The 18,588-nt window shown below is 57.3% G+C and overlaps 1 protein-coding gene across 15 annotated transcripts in view; it reads left to right on the top strand.

The window, feature by feature from the left end:
* Positions 1 to 18,588, top strand: part of PAX2 (paired box 2) — an 88,090-nt gene that overhangs the window by 335 nt on the left and 69,167 nt on the right. For 7 of the 15 annotated variants that reach the window (XM_024555396.3, XM_024555395.3, XM_045191623.2 and 4 more), the window contains exons 2-4: positions 10,485 to 10,595; positions 14,104 to 14,272; positions 15,058 to 15,255. In XM_024555396.3, the coding sequence (XP_024411164.3) occupies positions 10,485 to 10,595; positions 14,104 to 14,272; positions 15,058 to 15,255 (478 nt within the window). Of the gene's footprint in view, positions 1 to 152; positions 251 to 5,027; positions 5,043 to 9,292; positions 9,438 to 10,484; positions 10,596 to 11,082; positions 12,525 to 14,103; positions 14,273 to 15,057; positions 15,256 to 18,588 lie in introns of those variants that run through there. The other 8 variants (XM_045191632.2, XM_045191624.2, XM_045191627.3 and 5 more) reach the window with 6 other exon arrangements.

Raw genomic sequence — 18,588 nt, 5'->3', positions numbered from 1 at the left:
CTACCCGTCAGCGCCACAGGCGGGGGGGCGGGGGGGGGGGCAGGGGGGGGGCGGGGAGGTGGGGGTGGCGGAGAGGGATGGGCGCAGCAAGCCAAGGACGGACTTCACTTCCCTTTCTCTCTGTGCTTGCCTGGCGGAGCCACTGTGACTGCCGGGGACGGGGTTCTGTGGCCCCTTCCCACCACTGGGGCCTCCTGGGCCTTCCCTCCCAGTGTCCTCTAAATCTACTTAAAACTTTCCACCCAGAAACGTAAGTTACAACTTCTCTTGGTCTCTTTACAGAGCCTGGCATTTCCTTTCTGTTACGCATTTAGGATTCTTATCTTTCCACTTTCCCTCCGTGTATAAATATTTTGCACAACTTTCCCTAAGTTGAGAGCACTGGGAAAGTCTTAATTTCTAGTGGGAACTGTGCGTGGGTGTGGGTGCATGTGCGCTAGTGGGTGGGGACATGGTGTGTGCACGTGTGTGAAGTCTTGTGTATTTGAGTAGGAGCCAAAGCGTAAGTGCTGTTGTAAGTGCCCAACACGTGTGGAGAGAGGGCTCTGCTCCTCCCCCCAAATAAACAATTCAAGGGAGGCCTGGGATAAGGGGGGGAAGATGGCAGACCCCAGGGGACCCAGGTGTGGGGAAATGTGGAACTGTTCACCCAAAAAGCTAAGGTTGTGGAGGGCTTCTCTCTCTCTCTTTCCTTTCCCTCTCCTCCAGGCCTGCCAACTCAGCTCTGTCCCCCTACTAGGCGCCCTGGTGCAGTGCAGGGAAACTAGGGACCCAAGTGTAGTTTTGGATTAGTGGGGAGGGAGAAGTTTGGATCAGGTTTCCAAGAATTTTCCAAATAATCCCACAGAGGTCAAGGGCTAACTCCACATGCCCCCCCCTTTGCCTCACTCCCCCCTTTCCTCAAATCTTCTTCCTCCCCTCCCTTCCTCACTCCCCCCACCAACTCAGGTTCTAGTTCTTTCAGCTAATAACACAGTTTGCCCCTCAGCACTGCCCTTCCTCTAGGTTCTTGGCCCAGTCCTTGGGCTGTCTCCCTCCATTTCCGCTCGGGGGCCTTGTCCCCACTGGGGAACCTGGGCCCCCAGAAGTGTCAACTGTGGCCTCCTGGGCTTCTAGGGCTCTCGGCCACCCCTCTGCACCAGGGGTTTAAGTAGGGAGATCAATAGCAAACAGTTGTAATGATCTAATTAATTATGGCAAAATTAAAAGCGAGTACAAAATCAATCTCTGATGGTGTTGAAGATGGAATTCAATTGAGAGCCCATCTGTGCACCCCCTCGACCGTATAAATATGCAGCCCAAGGACAGATCTAATGGCTGGGCCTTCCTGGGAACCTGTCTCCCCCTCTCTTCCTCTCCTGCACGGGCTTCTCTCTCCCTCACTCTGGATCTATTTTGCCTCCTGCCCCCAACCCTCCTTCCTTCCTTGACCCGTCTGCTCAGGCTCCCGACACTCCCACTTTTCCATTTTCCCTCTTGCAAGGCGGCTCTCCCTGCCTTGCAGGCCTGAGGTGCCTAGACCTGGTTCCCAGCCCCGGCAAGTCTCCCAGAAGAGGCAGCCTGGCCCCCTCCGCAGCGCCTGGGGAAGGAGAAGGCAGCGCGGTGAGGGCATCCTTGACCGCCTGTCAGGGTCCTCATCCCAAGTTTCTTGGCGCTCGGGACACTGCAGAAGGGACGGGGCGCTTACCCAGTAGCGGCTCTCCGGGGCGTGCGTGGCAGAGCCGCCAGGACGACTAGCTGCGCACTGCATTCCCTTTCCCTTCCCTTCGCCCCAGCACCGCCCTCCCCCCCCCCCACGTTTTTATCGCACCCCTGCCAGTCGCAGTTTGGGGAAGGGTGGGGAGGAGCTGCGGAACTGGACCGGAGGAGAGACTGTTTCTGCGAGAAGGAAACCGCTGTTCCCTTTGAGGCTGCCCCACGGAGCTCCGGGGTCTTCCGCCCTCAGAGCCGCCTCCTCTCTTTCTCTTTTCACCGCCCCCCTCCCGCTCCTCTGCCCGTCACCTCTTTCTTACACACATCTGGCTGGGCACAGCTGCGCGGGGAGCGGGGGGCCGTGTCCCCCAGGCAGGGCCCCACGCCCCTTTCGGCCCCGTCCGGCTAGTTCAAAATGACAATGACACCCGCGAGCGAGCGAGCGTGCCTGGCAGATGCCCTGGCGCCACCGCCGCAGCCGGGTTTGCGAAGGATGCGGGTTTTATTTAGTGTCGCTGAGCCGCTTCCAGAGTAGCGAAAACCAAAAGGAAAAGGGGGAGGGAAGGGAGAGGGGGAGAGAATCAGCAACTAAGTCAATTGTGGTCTTTGGCCATCACCACCTATAGCCCCAGAACCATAAAAACAAGATCTTTATTTGATGTCCTCCCTTTTATTCTTCTGGCCTGTCCCAGCGGCTCCCTGTCGCTGGTCCCTTGCCTCTCCCTCCTGGGGCCTTGGGCCCACTCCCTGGCCCACACTGAGTTCCCATGGTCCTTTCTGCCCTCTGAGACCCCTTTCACCGCTTGGCCCTGCCACAGAGCCCTCAGAGCCTGGGGGAGACACAGCCTGACGCCTCACCTCCCTCTTTGGCCAGGCCTCCTCACCCTGTTATTAATTGCTGTGTTGACCTGCAGGATTGATTGGCGGCCCCTCTGGAAGAGGCTGAGGAGGCCTTGGCCTCCGAGCAGCCTCAGCTGAAGGCAGAGGGAGGAGGGGGAGGTGCTGGATACGGGTCCTGTGCTCCTAACTCAGCCCCGCCTGGGACACAGCTGTTCGCCTAGACACTCTTCTCCATCCCCGGACACGTAACACCTTTTACACACCCTCACAACGCCCAAACACACTCTCACAATTCCCTCCCCAAGAGACGTTCAGCCCCCAAGGAGACACGTAAGAAATTCCCCTTAATCGATTTAGAAATCGAAAGAGGCTTCCTCCATACATTAGTCGGTTTCTTCAATACATTCGTTAGCCGCGGGTCTAGACTTCACCGCTGGTCCAGACGTGGCGGATGGAATTACTGGGATTTGGGGTTTTCTGTCCGAGATTTGCTTTGCATCTGCTCCCCCACCCCAGGAACAGTTACCGAAAGTTAAGCAATATTCCTGGGTGCGACCCTTAAAGTCTCAAACCAAAGCACTTTTTCCAGAAAGAGCCTTTGCCCCGACTCCTGAGGGATTTTGTTCAGCCCTTTTGTTTCAAGTTCGGGGACGGAATGCTCTGGCCCGCGGAGCGTGGAGGGCAGAGGCTTGCAGCCGCCGGGCCAGGGGGCTCATCTAACAGCGAAGGCCCTTCCCCAGCCCTCCCCCGCCTGCCCAACCCGCGCGCGCGCGCATACGCACCCGCACACTTGCACGCCCCCCGCCCCCCGCCGCAGCCGCAGCAACACCCCAGGCCCCGACCCCAGGCCCATCGGCAGGAACGCAAGCGGGAGTGAGCCCCCAGGACGTCCGACTCCAGGCTGGAGTGGGCGGAGGCGGCAGGAGTAGACCAACCTCGGCCGGTCCCCCGAGAGCCCCCTCTCCTTGGCTCTTTCCCTGTCTCACCATCCCCTCTCTCCCCCGTTTTCCCCGCTCCCCTCCACTCCGGTCCTTTGTCTGCAGCCACTTCGCGGCGCCAAGCAGCCCGTCCCCGCCCGGGCGGCCCTGCCCTTCGCTTCCCAGGGTCGTTGGCGGGTCTCCCCTTCCTTACCCGCTCCCGGCTCTGGCGCGTTCTCCGCCTGCTCCTCACACCCGCACAGCTGCTGGCAGAGGAGAAAGGGAGGGCGGGCGCCGCGGATGGATCCGAGAGTAGATTTGGTGCTTGCTCGTAACTGTGGGACAACTCAGCCCGCCGGGCTTCTCCCGCCCCTCTCCAACTGTTCCTCGGCGCTGCAGAGCCTAGTGCCCTCGCCCGCTTCTGGCCCCTTCCTTTCCTTGTGCACCGGCTGTGGCTATTTCCCTCTCCTAGGACTGCCCTGCATCTAGAGTTGCGCTCCCCCTGCCCAGCACTCCGTTCCCTTTCGGCTTCCCCTTGCTACCGCCTGTCTCCTGACTCCGCAGCCCCCTTTGTCGCGGTTGCCGTGACAGATAGCCCCTGGACGTCCAGGGCCCACTGGCACTGTCTCCCTTCACCAGAGCCAGGTCAGGCTGCGGGCTCGAGGCCTGGCTGAGAAAAGGGTTAATCATTACTTTGCCACCGCCACTCAGCCTCACTGGACTCTCTCACCCCGGCTTGGGGAGGAACCTGGGAAGGGGTACTTGGCCGGGTGGTAACCTGGGCTTCTCCCAAACCCGCCTCTGCAGGCCTTCCAGAGACAGGTGTCTTCTCCGTTTCCTCGGCACCCCTTTCCGTCCTTTTCTTCCCCGCCCCTTTCCCCCTGCAGCCTCCCCTTGGTCAGGCCTCCCCGCACCGGCTCATCTCCGCTCTGGCTTTGGCAGGTTGACTGCAGGTCCTGGGAGGACCAACTTTCTTTGTTTGGAACCGGACTGGACGGGATTTTCTTCCCCAAGTCTCTGCCAACCGGCCAGCTCCTCCCGACGGTTTTGGCAGACTCGCCCAAAGGGGACTGCGCCGGAGGCCACAATTAACCCGGCTGTTAGGGTGGGGGTGGGGGAGTTTAACTGATCCTCTGGCAGCTGCACTAGTGCAGTGGGGCAAGTGTGCAGAGAGAAGTGGTCATGGCGGAGTGGCAGGACAGACAGAGAGCAGAGTGGTAAACATGGACGGAGTGTAGTGTAGTCAATGGAAAGGAGAAAAAATCCTGGAAGGGAGGAACACAGGAAGGGAGACAGTGACGGATCCTCTAATTACCCTTACAGCATAGAAGGTGGATGGGAAATACCATCCCCTGCCTTGCCTAAACGCTTGGATCCCTTCCTTCCCTCTTCGTGTAGGGTTCAGTGTTCAGAAAGCTAGGCACTTATTCCTTCAACTACTGTGGAAATGTTTGGTTTTCAGAATGCTTTCCTATTGGCTAGCCACACAGAGTAGGCTAGACAGGTGTAATTATCCCTATTTTACAGGAGAAAAAACTGAGGCTCAAAGAGGCAAAGGAACTGTGCAGGTCATGGCCGGAGTGGTCCTCTGGAGTGCAGCGAGTGGTCCTTTTGGATGTGCAGAGGTCCATGAGTGTCTGGGGCTGGGGGAAGAAGTGAAGGGACTGGCTGTGTCCAGGTTTGACCAGGACCTCACTGGTCCTCTTCCCCGCCCCACCGCAATCCCAGTAGCTTGTTCTCTGTTGGACAGAGCCCTCCACTCCTACCCTATAGACCTGCTGGCCCAATTTCTCCTTGCTTGACCATTTTTTCTGCTCCACAGCCGGGTGGCCCACCGGCCGCAGCCACCTTGCAGGCCTGGACGCTAAGAGGCAGCTTTGGTGGCCAAGTGGGTTGCATTGTCGTTTCCCTTCAAAGGGACTGCGAAGGGCCAGGCAGGTCCCTAGGACCTCTGGTGAGGAGAAGCCGGGTTAAAGGGGGGAGGGGCAGGGGAGGATAAAGGCGCAGCACTAGCACCGGGTGGCCACAAGACCTATGGACCAAGTGGGCAGAGCAGGCCGGGAGTCTGGCCCCCCGGGCTTCATGCAGGGAGCCCAAATATTGGGAACAAAAGCGGGAAAAGAAAAGTGAGAGCAGGAGGGAGACAGGGAGCAAGGGAGGGAGAGAGGAAGCAGAAATTAGGGGGTCTTAGATGAAAAAAAAGAAGAAGAAAGTAGCTTTAGGGGGAATGTGCCGTGGAGTGTGAAATTGCAGCCCATGGTGCTCCATATTGTACCAGAAGCTCTTCCAAAAAAAAAAAAAAAGAAAGGAAAAAAAAAAAACCCCATCCTCCAACGTGACCAGAGGGCTAGGAAGGGGGAGGGACGGGAGAGTATGGGGAGGTGGAGGGGAAAGGGCCGAGCGGGAGCTGGTCTGGTCGAGCTGGAGAGGGGGCCGGATGCGTGCGCCCACTGCCTGGAATCTGATCTCGGAGTGTGCGCCCCGGGACGGGCGGGAACCCGTGGGGAGAGTGGGCTGCTGGTGGTCCCCAACTTGGATTGCCAGACGAACTTTTTCTTCTTCTTCTTTTTTTTTCTTCTGGTGGTGATGACTTCCAAAACTGGGAATAATTCGGAAAAGGAGCCCAGCTGCGGAGCTGCTGTTCTGCACTACTCTTTTCTCTTCCCTCCTCCATTTCTGCTTCTCTTCCCTTCGGACTAGTTTTTCCCCCTTGGTTCTAAACAGCTTCTTTCCCCCCCTGAACTTTAATGCGTTTAATTTGGTCCGCGCTGTGGGAAGCATTTCCTAGGGAGATGCATTTAATTTCGGAATTTCTAATCCCCTCCCTGAGAGCCTCGGCCCTGGCTCCCTTTGCCGCTCCCCGGGAGGTGTCAGGAGTGGAAGGAGGAAGTCAGGCCCTGGCCAACAGAGCACGGCTGGGGGTCTTCCGCACCCCCTTACCCCCCTCCCCAGACCCAGCAGCCTTCCCAAACTACTCGAGGTCGGGTGCCTGGGACCCAGGTCAGGGCCCTGCCTGTGGAGGGGAGGCAAAGACACCTCTGCTTTTTCTCAGTGGGGAGAAAAGCCCTGGGCCAGGAAGGGGAAACTGGAAAATGAGCAGAAGGATTGCAAAAGGAACGGGTGCAATTGGGGGCAATGGACAGGATTTCCACGAGCCTTTTGCTTCATGCACAATCTGCCCAGAAACTCATTTGGGAGTTTGGGGTGCTAGTCGGGCTTGGTTTGGCTTGGGGGCCTGTACATGTGTACCCTGTGGGGGGGGGAGAAAGGGGCTTAAGGGACACCACCACCTCCTGCGCACCTGGAACAGCAGGCTCCAGACAGCCAGAGGCTGAGGCGGGCCACATCTTTGCCAGAGGAAGGAGGCAAGGGTGGGGGCGCTGGGCGCCAGGCAAGCCTGGCAGAGAAGGGAGTGGAGAAGGTAAAGGAGCAGAGATCCACAAGGAAGATTTATTGGGCAGATCAGATGCACAGAGGCGGCTAATGAAGCAAATCCCGAGATGGGTATCAGAGCAACTCCCCAAAAGTTTATTTGCCTTTAAATTTCCGCAGGGAGGCGGGCGCCTTGTTTGAAGTGTAAATGTCCCTAGGTTGGGGGGTGGAAGGGCCGCTTTGAAAACACCAGAGAGAAAAGGTTCATTTAGAGGCAGACGGGAAAAGCAACCAACCCTGACAGGTCGTAGCCCCGGTTGTGTTTGGGGTTGGGTTGTTTTCTTTCCTTCTCTTTCTTTTCCTCTTCTCTCTTCTTCACCTTTTTTCTTTCTTGCTTTTTTTCTTCTCTACTAGGCTCTATAGAAGAAGAAAGGGAAAAACAGAAAAGAGAGCATCAGAGGGAGAGGCCAGCCCTTCAGCCTGGAGCCCTAGGAGAAGGCAGAGTCTTAGCTAAAATCACTAAGAAGCAGGGCTCTTTGACTTTCTAAACCCAGGATGGGCTGGAGCTAAGGAGGAAGCTGCCAGGGGTTGGCCTGGTGGGAGGGTGAGTCCAGCTAGTGCAGGGTGGAGAAAGGGTCCCAGGAGGGACTGAACTAGGATGGGTGAGTGGAGTTCTGGAATCTCAGGAGCTAGCTGTGAATTGGACTATCCTGAAAAGGTCTTCACTTTTCAGGGAGTACATGTGAAGGATAGGTGTGTGAGTACAACTTCCAGCATAGTTTTGCATTAAGTCTCCTTTACAAAAGGTGAAACTGCCTCTTGCAAATGCCTGTTGTCTGCACCCACACTTCATCGTATGTGTAACCTAGGGGTGTGTCCAGCTGGTTACAGAAAAATCTGAGTCTATGTGTGGAGGGGGGTCTGCCCACAGTCTTGCTCCCCCAAAGTTCAGCCTCCCCAAGACAACTTCCTGAACCACCATAGGGGGACATGGGGCAAAGGGCTCCTTGAGTTCTGAGTTCCTTTCAGTGAGCACCCTTCCTGGATGCTTCCCACCCCTCCCCCCAGTTCTGGGTTAATTACCTCCCTGAAGAAAGCCCTAGGCTGTACCAACTAATACCACCTGAAAGCCTTTAACTCCCAGTCCCGGGAGTGGGAACCTTCCCTTTTAGGCTGCGAGAACTCTGTTTTCCTTTCCCACTCCACACACTAAGTTAATGCGTGTTCGTGGGGTTGTGAGACCAAAGCAAACCCGGGAGCGCCATCTGCAGGTCTCGAGAGGAAGAGACTGACCTTCCGGGCTGGACCCTGCGCCTTCAACCTCCCGCCTCAGGGAATCGGCTTGGCCACCCAAGGGAAGTGGGTTGGGGGCCGAGCGGGAGGAGGCAGGCGAGGAGGGGTTTTTTCCCCCCTCTCCCAGGAGTTACTCCGCAGGTGTATTAAGCGGATCAAGCTCAGGAGGATCCAGCAAGTAGGGCAATGCTAGGATCCCAGCAGGCCGGGTCCCCTAAGGAATGGGAGGCTCAAAACACTGTCGGGTTGAGCCTGGCCCTAGCCCCGCAAGAAGATTAAAGGCGCCCTAAAATCTGGGTGCAAGAGGCCCAGTAGGAGTCTCCTGGCTGAGTCCGGGGGGTGTGGCCTCATCTTAGCTGCCACCAAAGCTCTGGCCAGCCGGACAGTGGCGTGGGTCTGCGGCGCTTCGGCGAAAGCCAGGGTCTGCAGGCACGGGCCAGAGGAGCCTTAAGTCCGCGAGGCTGGAGCGCAGCGCGGGCTTCCCTGAACTGCCCTTTCGCAGGCCCAGGGAAGCGGGGGGGAGGGAGTGAAGGAGGGAGAGAGAGTTAAAACATCAGCTGAAGTGCCAAGATGATTTATGAGACGAGGGAAAATATTTCATAAAGATCTCCTGGATATTCTGTACTTAACCAGTTAGGAGACAAAGGGCTTCTCTTGCCTGGTGTGTGCAAGCGGACCCGTGCGAGCGAGGGAGCTAGTGCGGACGAGAGCTGCGGAGACTGGACCCGCGGCGCGGGTAGGAGCGGGGCCCGGCCAGGCGCGCTGCGCCCCCTGTGCTCGCTCGGGATCCGCGGAGCTGGCGGCGGGCGGCGCTCAGCCTCGCTCGCAGTCTCTTCTCCCCAGCCGGGGAGAGCCAGCCTTGGTCTCCCGCGTTCTCTGCCGCCAGCGACCAGTAGCTCCGCACTGTCTCCCTCCACAAGCCCTCCTCCCGGGCCATCCCTGGGCTCTCCCACTGTCCGTTGGGTCCCACTGAGGCAGACAAGTCCTCGCCTTAGGTCTCCACCTAGATTCTCAACCGAATGTTTTGGGATGCCCGGATCCCGATGGACAGGGAGGTGAGAGAAGCCCTACGCGCAGCTGTGCGTGGGACGGGAGAGGACTAACTGCCAGGCACTTTGCCCCGGAATGAGAATTGGGGGTGCGTGGGTGGGGAGGTACCTCAGGAGGGAAAGGGGAAAGGGAAGGACCAAAGAGAGGAAGGAAGAACAAGGAAGGAGCGGAAGGGAACTCAGAGCGGAGAATAGGGGGCTAAGCCTAGAGATGCGGACCCGGCTCGGGGCGGCGTGGCCCACGCGGGCACTGGCCGGCGGATGGCAGGGTTGGGTGAGTTGGGACTTCCAGCCTGGCTTCCAAACGCGGTGCGCTCCGCGGCCCTCTGTCGATGCCTGAATATTCATTAGACTGGCCGCTCTTTATCCTTATCTAACGTTTATCTTATCGGCGAGTTTCGTTTCTCAGCGTAGTTTTAATCCTGGGCTCCCCTTCCTCCTCCCCCTGGCCCACTCCCCTCCCTCTCTCTTCCTTCGCCCGCCGCTCCCTCCTCCCTCCCGTTTCCCCCTCCCCTACCCTCCCCTCGCCGGCACCGGAGTGACAGGCGCGGGGCCCTCCTCGCCGAAGCTCGGGGCTCCGGCGCTGGCGAATCACAGAGTGGTGGAATCTATTGCCTTTGTCTGACAAGTCATCCATCTCCCAGCGCAGGGAGGGGGAGGGGGTCTGGAGGGGACTTTGCAGCTTTTAGAGAGAGACACACCAGGAGCCGAGGCTCCAGTCTCCGACCGAGTCTTCTCGCGGCCGCAACCCACCTGGGGCCAGCCCAGTGCTGCGGGCGCCGCTCGCTCCCTCCCTCCCTCCCGGCCCTTTGGCCGCGGCGTGCGCCTGCCTTTTCCAGGGGTGGGGGCCCGGCCCGCACTCTTCCCTCCCGAAGGCGCCAGCCCAGACATCCCGAGGATTGCTACTTCTCTGCCAACTTCGCCAACTCACCGGCACTTGGAGCGGCCCAACTCCCAGCCCGGCGCCCTCGGCCGCCCCAGCTCCTCGCCCTCTCCGACTGACGCCTCTCGATGACCAGGTTCCAGGGGAGCTGAGGGAGCCGCCTCCCGCTCCCAGCTTCTGCCCGGGCCGCAGCGGCCGCGCGCGCCATGCGCCCCCAGATTCCCCCGGCCCGGCCCGCCGCCTCGGGGCCATCCTGCTGACCAACCAGCCCCGCGCCCCGACGGCGGGAAGTTGCGGGCGCTGCGGTTGCCAGTTCCGGCCGGCCAGGGACAAGTCCCCGCCGGGAAAGCAGCGAGGCGCCCCCCGCTCCGGTGCGCCCTGCCGCAGCTGGGCGCCCGCTCACCCCCACCCCCATCGTCCCTCCCTTTTCTTCTCAAGTCCTGAAGTTGAGTTTGCGAGGCGACACGGCGGCGGCGGCCGCGCTGCTCCCGCTCCTCTGCCTCCCCATGGATATGCACTGCAAAGCAGACCCCTTCTCCGCGATGCACCGTGAGTACCCGCGCCGGGCTTCTGTTCCAGTTCGGGGGGCCCCCTGTCCCAACCCGGTTCCTTCCTGGCACGGCCCAGACCCCCGGTTCTCAGGTCCCATCTTGGAGGCCAGGCTGGCTTCTCCCAGTCTCCCCTTTCGTTCTTCCCCTCTCATTTCCCAGTGTTTCTGAAGCCTTCAGTTTCCCTCCTTCTGCCTTCTGTCACCCATACTTCTCCCTCTACCTGCCTTCCTACATTCCCTTGTGCCCATCACCTGCCTTCCTTCCACCTGCTTCTTCTTAAGTTGTGGATCCACACCCCACCCCCTCCAGGAACCCCACTCCCTACTCACCCTCTTGCCCTGGGCTGGGTGACAAATGGGCTGGCAGTTCTCAGGGTTTGTGTTGTGTTGTGATTTCTCTGTCTTCTCTCTCTTCTGCCTCTCACTGTTTGCCTCCCCACCCCCCTCCCCTCATCTCTACCTTTCTCCAACTTAGAGTGTGGTTGTCCAGGATGAGCCTGGGAGCACCGCAGCCTCAGTGTCAGGGCTATCAGGCAGAAGAGTATGGGGGTGGGGTGCCCCCTTCTGACCCTCGGCTCCCAGCATCTCCGTGCCCTGCCAGTCTAGCCAAGGCTTCTTGTGGGCTGGTTTGAAATACTTCTTTCCTCTTCTTTTCTTTCCACCCTCCTTTCCCTCTCTTTCTCCTTCTCTTCTCCTTGAGTTGGGAGTCTGAGATTGGCAGGATGCGGTGGTCATCTTTTCCCACCTCTCCCAGGGAGATGCTCTAAAAACAAAGAGATGTTCCAAGGAGAAATCGAAATCAGCAAAAGATGGAGTAGAGGAGCCTTCCAGGAGGGACCTGGGCAGAGCAAGGCTCTGCTTCTAGTCCTGGAGGCTCCTTGCCCACCTCCCGCTCCCTGGTGAGGACAGTTGAGCCAGTGACCTGGCCAGGGGGTAAGAAACGAGGGAGAAAATAGCCAGGAAAGAACAAAAGGAAGGCAAATGCCAAAGCTGGGGAGAAAGGAAAGAGAAATCAAAACACGAGGAAAAAAATAAAAGAGAGAAAACAGAAAGGATGTGAAAAAAAAAAAAGAATGGAGAGGAAAGAAATGAAAAAATAAGAAAAAGGGAATTATTTTAATTAAATTCGAATTTAATTTTTGTCATATGTCTTTTAACTTGGAAAACAATTCAGAGGTTTTTGTCGGCTTTTTAAAAAGGTAAACAGATTCTAAATTAAAAACATCTCCTCCTTTGTAGATTAATAATTAAGGATGATTTGTAACTTTTCAGAGGGAAACTTTTTAGAACTAGCTTGGATATGTGCTCCGGACAAGAGAGTCGAGAAGAGAGAGCAGAGTTTTTTCTCTAAACATATATATAGCATTACAGGGGGAGCTTTAAAAAATACCCCTGGGATAAAATATGTTTTCCCAAATGATATCCAAGCACAGGAGATCCGAGCCAGGGGCCTCAGGCTGCCGCGACTGTCCGCGAGCCGAGCCAGAAACCCAGGCTCCTTTTCTGAGCGAGTGGAGCCGGGTCTGCACGCTGTCTTCACCCAGCCCGCCTGCCTCTCGGCCGGCTGCCTCTGCTCTCGCTCTCCTCTCTGGCTGATCTTGCGGGGAACCTGCCGCATCCTGGCCGCTCACTGGGTGCCACTTCGAAACCTAAAGGGGAGCGAGGCGAGCTGAAGGTGGTCGGAGGAAGGGAGAGACCGCGGCGCGGGCGGCGGACTGACCCGCAAGCCTCCGCAGCCGGAGTGGGCGCCGGCGGCAGTGGCACATCCAGGCCCGACTCAGCGCTGGCTCCGGCCCCCGGCCCTGGACTCCCACCGCGTCCCCTTCCATTCCCACCCCTTAGATTGGGAATGAGGGGCCGGGCCCAGAGCCCGGGGAGGCTGAATTATTCATCTTTAATCTGCCCGCAGCTGCCGCCTTTTCATACCGGTAACGCGAGTTCTCCCGGGGCCTAAATTATTGATGGTCGGGGTTTGGAGGGCGGGGAGGGGTGAAGAGTGGGGCTCGAGGAGGGGAGTCCAGTGGAGATGGGGAGTAAAATGAGAGATTCCGGCCTTCCCCAGCCTCCAGATTCCGAGGCCTCTCCCCAGGGGTTTTACCCGCCTGTGCTGTGGGTCCCCCCAGAAGGGGAAGGGAGAGAATTGAGCGGGACGCAGACGTCCCCGCTTTCGCCGAAGTCGCCTGAGGCTAGGAGGGCAGGGGCTGCAGGTTGATGGCCCGATCTGGCCCAACTCGGCCGCTAGAAGTCTCTGTGCTTGGATTGATCAGGAATTGCGGCTGCGGGTTGATCGCTCTGGGTGCAGGATTTCTAGACTGCTTCAGGCCAGGGAGAAGGGGGCGTCAGCAAGCGCCCCCAGGCCTGGCAGCCAGTAATCACCTGGAACCACCTGGGCTCTGAGGTTGGAAGCCGGAGCCGGAGTCCCGGAGTCCGGTTGGAGCCCCGGCACCTTCCTCTTGGCCAAGCGAGCAAACGCCCTGCTGCGGGCGACTGCCAAGGTCTGAGAGGTCAGAAGGACGCGAGCTGGCGGGGGCTGGCTGCACAGGGCTCCCCGTGGGCCCTTAGCCCGCCAGGGCGACCTGTAACAGGGAACCTGGGCAAGGCGGTGGGCCCGGAGCCTGGCGCGGCGCGGCAGGCGAGCCCTTAGCAGCCTGCGTCCTCCAGCTGATTCCCGCGCTGCGCTGCGCCCTTCGCCGCTGCCTGCCTGTCTCTGAGCGCGGCCGACTCCGGGCCCGTGCCTCTTCGGCCTTCCCTCCTCCACCTGGCTTTCTTTGAACTTTAGACACTAGAGAGGCGAGAGGGGAAAATGGACCCCCAAATATCTGAAGATAGAAAACATAAAGGAAACGAAAACTCTCGATCAAAAAAAAAATAGAACAAAACAAAAAACAGAGAGAAAGAGGTAGGAAAGCCCCAATCTAATTAAAAAGAAATACAAGGGAAAAGGTAGAGAGCAGAAGGGGGGTGTCAGGGACCTGAGGGTGTCAGGGACTTATTGATGGCCCTCTCTGTGTTCGGAGTCCTTAGGTAGTCGCCCGGACCCAGACCCCTCTCAAGCACCCACACGCAGCGACAACTCCATCTTGCCTGCGGCTCAGGCGGGATCCGCTCCACGCAGGTTCCGTCTTCTGCCCGGCCTTTCCTTTCTTTTACATTCTTTCCTGATGGCATTAACTCCCCCTTTGCTGTTTTTCCCCCTTCTCCCCTCTTTTCGCTCGCCCTGCGTCTCCATTCCTTCCTTCACTTTCTCCCTTGTGCCCCACTGGTCCGAGCCGAGTGCTTTCCCAGCCCTCCGCCGAGCGTCTGCGCTGCCGCGTCTCTGCCTGCCCGAGAGTTCCAGTCCCCAATCCTCCGCGTTGTGGTCTGCGGGCCACCATCCTCCCGCGACTCCGGGAACATGCCCCTCTGCCCTGCCTGCTCCCTTCACACGTCCTGGGCCGCGGACCCTGACTAATGGCTGGTCCCTGCTGTGTGTGGGGTGTTGTGTTTTTTTTTCTTGTCTCTCCCCAGCAGGGCACGGGGGTGTGAACCAGCTCGGGGGGGTGTTTGTGAACGGCCGACCCCTGCCCGACGTGGTGAGGCAGCGCATCGTGGAGCTAGCCCACCAGGGTGTGCGGCCCTGCGACATATCCCGGCAGCTGCGGGTCAGCCACGGCTGTGTCAGCAAAATCCTGGGCAGGTGAGGGCCTCGGAGCTGCTGCCCTAGGGGGATGCCCAGCCTCCCTCCCCTGCGGGTCCTGCGTCTCCAGCCTGAGAACCTGGCTAAAAGCTGGGGATACCAGCGGGAAAGGGAAATGACTGATTCCGGGTATCTGGAGAGCTGCTCCTTTTGGAGAGGGCACTCAGGTGATGGCTGCAGTCCCTGGAGCGAGGTTGGAGCAGGGTCATTCAGCACCTGCCCAGCTTTGAGAGGCAACCTGATTCCTGTCTTCAGAAAAGGAGGGGGCAGCTCTTTTAGCAGAGTTATACGGACTGGGGGATTGGAGAAGTAGGGAGAGGAGCTAAAACAGATACCCAAGAGGAGAAAAATCAGCACCGAGGAGGTTGGAAGGAGGGTCTTGATTCCCACAGGGGCTCTGCATTCAGTGGGAAAGGGCTGGAGGTGGTGCCTCAGCCTTGGGCCGCCTGGGGGCCTGGAAGCGCAGTTCCTTCTGCTCTTCCCAAAGGAAAGGTCAGGCTTTCACTCCCAGGGGCACCTATTTAGGCTGGTGTGCACCCAGCCCCTGGCAGGACTGCCTCCTGGAGGGAGCGCCCCCCTTGTGCTCTCCCTCATCCTCCTCTGTGTCCCTCACCCTAGCCAAGCTCCCTTTGGAAGCAGGCTTAGCCGAGCTGGGCCTTTTCCCTCTGCGCATCTGCCTCAGGCAGGAGAGTGGCTCAGTGGCTCTGGAACCTACAGCCCCCGCTCCCCACCCCTGCCCCTGGCACGGCTGCTTCTCGCTGATCCTGCGGGCCTTCCCGGCGCAGGTACTACGAGACTGGCAGCATCAAGCCCGGAGTGATAGGTGGCTCCAAGCCCAAAGTGGCGACACCCAAAGTGGTGGACAAGATTGCTGAATATAAGCGACAGAACCCAACCATGTTCGCCTGGGAAATCCGTGACCGGCTCCTGGCTGAGGGCATCTGCGACAATGACACAGTGCCCAGTGTCTCTTCCATCAACAGGTGAGCAAGCTACCCTGGGCTGCAGGGCAGGGCTCCAGCTCCCAGCTCCTGCCCACCGGGGCACACCAGCACACGATCTTGGGATCTTGGTCCTTTCTCCAGCCTCTGCCCTTCCTCCCTACTCAGCCTCAAAGTCTTTTGGGCATGGAGCGGGGACCTGGGAGGCAGAGAGATAGACAGACAGGGCTGTCTCCAGCTTAGGCCTGGGTATTCCCTGCCAGGCTTCTCCCGCCGGCGTCCTGGAAATGAATCCAAGTGTTTGTGGTAATTAAGACTCCAAGATTACGCGCCTCAGTATCTAGAGACAATCACAGCCCACAGCCGAAGCCTTTAAAATGACCAGTGTCTATTCATCGCCTCCAAACAGACTTCCCTTTCTAAAGGCATGCTCCCTTCCCCAGGGGCAGCAGCCTGTCCTGGCTCCCCCACCCTCCCTGCCAACTCCCACAAAGCTTGCCTCCCCGGAGCCCAGGCTTTGCTAGCCAGCTTCGCACAAATTTCCGGCCTACAAGCAGGAATATCCAGGCCTGTGGAGCAAATGCCAACCACTAGCCAGCAATTTGCAGGGACTAGAGAAGCTGGACAAGGAGTGGGATGCCTCTCAGGGAGGGAGAACTCAGGATTCTGAGGCTGAACCTTAGGAGATGCTGCTAACCACCTGGAGTGCCTATGTCCAGGCCTAAGAGTATATTGATGACAGGCTCAGGCACCTGTGGATGACGCAGGCTAGAGTCAGCTTGACATAGAGTAGCAGAAGATAGTCAGTCTCCCAAGCCCCAAGCCACTCCAGCATGTCCCCTGAAAGAACACATGTACATACTCCATCCATGTATGTACACCCAGCCAGCGTGCAAATGTGTGTCTGTCTGTTGTGGGTATAGCACACATAAGCAGCAGGTGGATGCAGCAACCCAGGATGGCTTCAAATCAGAGAACTGTACAACCTGACATTAACAGAAACCCTGTACAAGTTCCAGATAACCTTGGCCAGCCTTTAACCCCCTGCCCCCTATTTTAAGGCAAATCCCCAGATGAGATGAGGGTTAAGGGTTTCATACCCTTGTTCTTTGCACTCTTCATAGGCTTATTATCAGGACAACTAATAATTCAGATGATGCCTTTTTTCTGAAGCTGGCATCATGTGTCAAGGTTTTTAAAAAAATATTTTGCAAATGATATGGAATTATCCCAAATCATCCTGAAAACAGCAGGTAGAATTAGCCGGTAGAATGTACCTTGGCTAAAGAAGATTCCCTCTGCCACACTTGTGCTGTAACGTACTGCAAGGCGACCCCAGAAATTATCCCAGTGTGTGCCATCTGTATTAAAATGGTTATTCAGTTATGAACAGGGTAACATAATACTGATCAGCTAATTATACACCCTCCGAAAACCCTCCAGCTCCTTGGGCCTGGCTCAGCTAGGTATTGAAAGCATAGCAGTTTGACATTCAGACACCTTCCGAAGGAGCTGGAGAAAGACGCTGGGTGGTTTGGGAGAAGAATGAGTCTTTTGCATTTAAGAGCTAGAGGAGGAGTCTGGGGATGCTTTGGGTCAGAGGCAGGAGTGGTGGCTAGGGAAGGAAAGGGGACAGTGCATTGTTTTCTGAGCCATCTGGAGATGTAGCCACTGCTGGTCCTTGGTGTGAGTGGAAACTGAGGTCTTAGGAGGAGAGCAGCCCTGCCTGAGGAGCAGTGGTGCTGGGACTGGGTGCTGGTATTCTGGAGAGTGTTAGAGAGACGTGCTGCTGTCAGTGGTAGGATTTGCTTCGGAGGAACCTGAGACATGAACAACGGTTAAGGTGGTTTGCTTCTCTCAATGGGTAGAGAATCGGAGCGATGAAGGTACGTGTGGTGGCAGCACCCCTTGTCCAGTACCTTTTCTAGCCCCCCTGCTCCCCTCACCCCAAATATACTTCGTGTCACTGGCTGAGATGTTTTAGGAAGCTGGCTTAGGTAAAAGTTTGGGGATGCTCTCCTCCTGAAAAGCCATGGAGAACAGGATGACCCCAAGACCAAGCTCTAGAGGCCTTGGGGTGCATCTGCCAGAGTTGGGAAAAAGGAGAGAAGTGAGTCTAGGTTGATATGAGAGTGCAGGAAGAATGGCCTCAGCTTGACAGCTCTGCCAGCTGCAGAATCTGCTGCAGAATCTGCGCAGTGTGGAGCCCTATCACCTGAGGGGCACGGAGGCTTCGTCTGGGTGTGGAGAAATAACCATCTGTGGGCAGGTGTTGCTGTAGATGAAGAGGGAGTGGGAGGAAAGGAACGGGGAAGCCACTGGCAGTATGGGCAGACAGCCCTGGGTCAGCAGTTAGGTGCCTGGGCTTGCTTTGTCAACAAGGAGCAGTGGGTATTCTCCACTTCGTTTTGGGACAGAATCCCATCGTGGTTAATATTTTGGAAAGAATTACGGGAGCTTCCGCAGTGTGATGCTGAGTCGAGGCTGGAGGGATGCATCTGGGCCACACACCCATAGCTTCAGCCCCGTCGGTTCTTTGCTCTGAAGGGGGAAGAGTTACCTGAAATGTGTTGTTTTAGCATAAAGCCCGAGAAAGGCAGGTGTTTCTGCTGGTGCTGGTGATGTCTGGAACATTGTGAATTCTCATTCTCTTCCGGAAGAACCCGGAGATTTCCCCCTGGGCAGAAAGTGTGGTGCATTAGGGGAACAGGCAGTTCTTGAGTTGAGAGATTTACTGTTGGTGGGATGCCCACATGTGTTGGGTACTTTATAACCATTATGAGTAAGGATGTGCATGTACTGGTGGTGGGCAAGAAAGGAAGTCCACACATGCTCCCCTACCTGAGCCAAATCGTAAGGTTTTTCATATTCTTCTCCTCAAAACAGATGCTGTCGCCGCACTTGAAATATGCTGTTATGGTTATAAACTAAATTGCTTTTCATGCTTTCAAAATGGTTTTGGCTTTCTCTGATCCTGTCGTGATAAAGCTGTAGACAGCCAACCCACATTCTGCACTGGCAACTCCTCATAGAAATACTTCTCTGAGCCAGTGGAGTAGGTCAGGGAGGCCTCCCCCCCCAACCCCCAGGGACCACTGTCAAAAATCCAGAGTTGACCAGACTGCTTAACATGTGGATCATTTCTTAGTGTTTGAGTCATTCTTGATATTGGATGATTGATCACTGAGCATGGAGTTGCCAGTTCTTTAGCTAGTACGCTGCTGCTGGGGAGGGCAGGTGCTTATAAACAGGTAACTTTAAGTTGAAACCTGATATGGGAAATGGCCTGGAGAGGGGAAAAGATGGAGGGAGATCCATGCTGCTGAAAGGGGAAAAGTCACCTAGTTACATCAGAATTGACTAGGTAGGAAGGAT

This window comes from Desmodus rotundus, chromosome 4, assembly GCF_022682495.2.
Source record: "Desmodus rotundus isolate HL8 chromosome 4, HLdesRot8A.1, whole genome shotgun sequence".
NCBI lineage: Eukaryota > Metazoa > Chordata > Mammalia > Chiroptera > Phyllostomidae > Desmodus > Desmodus rotundus.
Note: the sequence above shows the minus strand (reverse complement) of the source record. Positions and strands in the feature narration are given on the sequence as shown.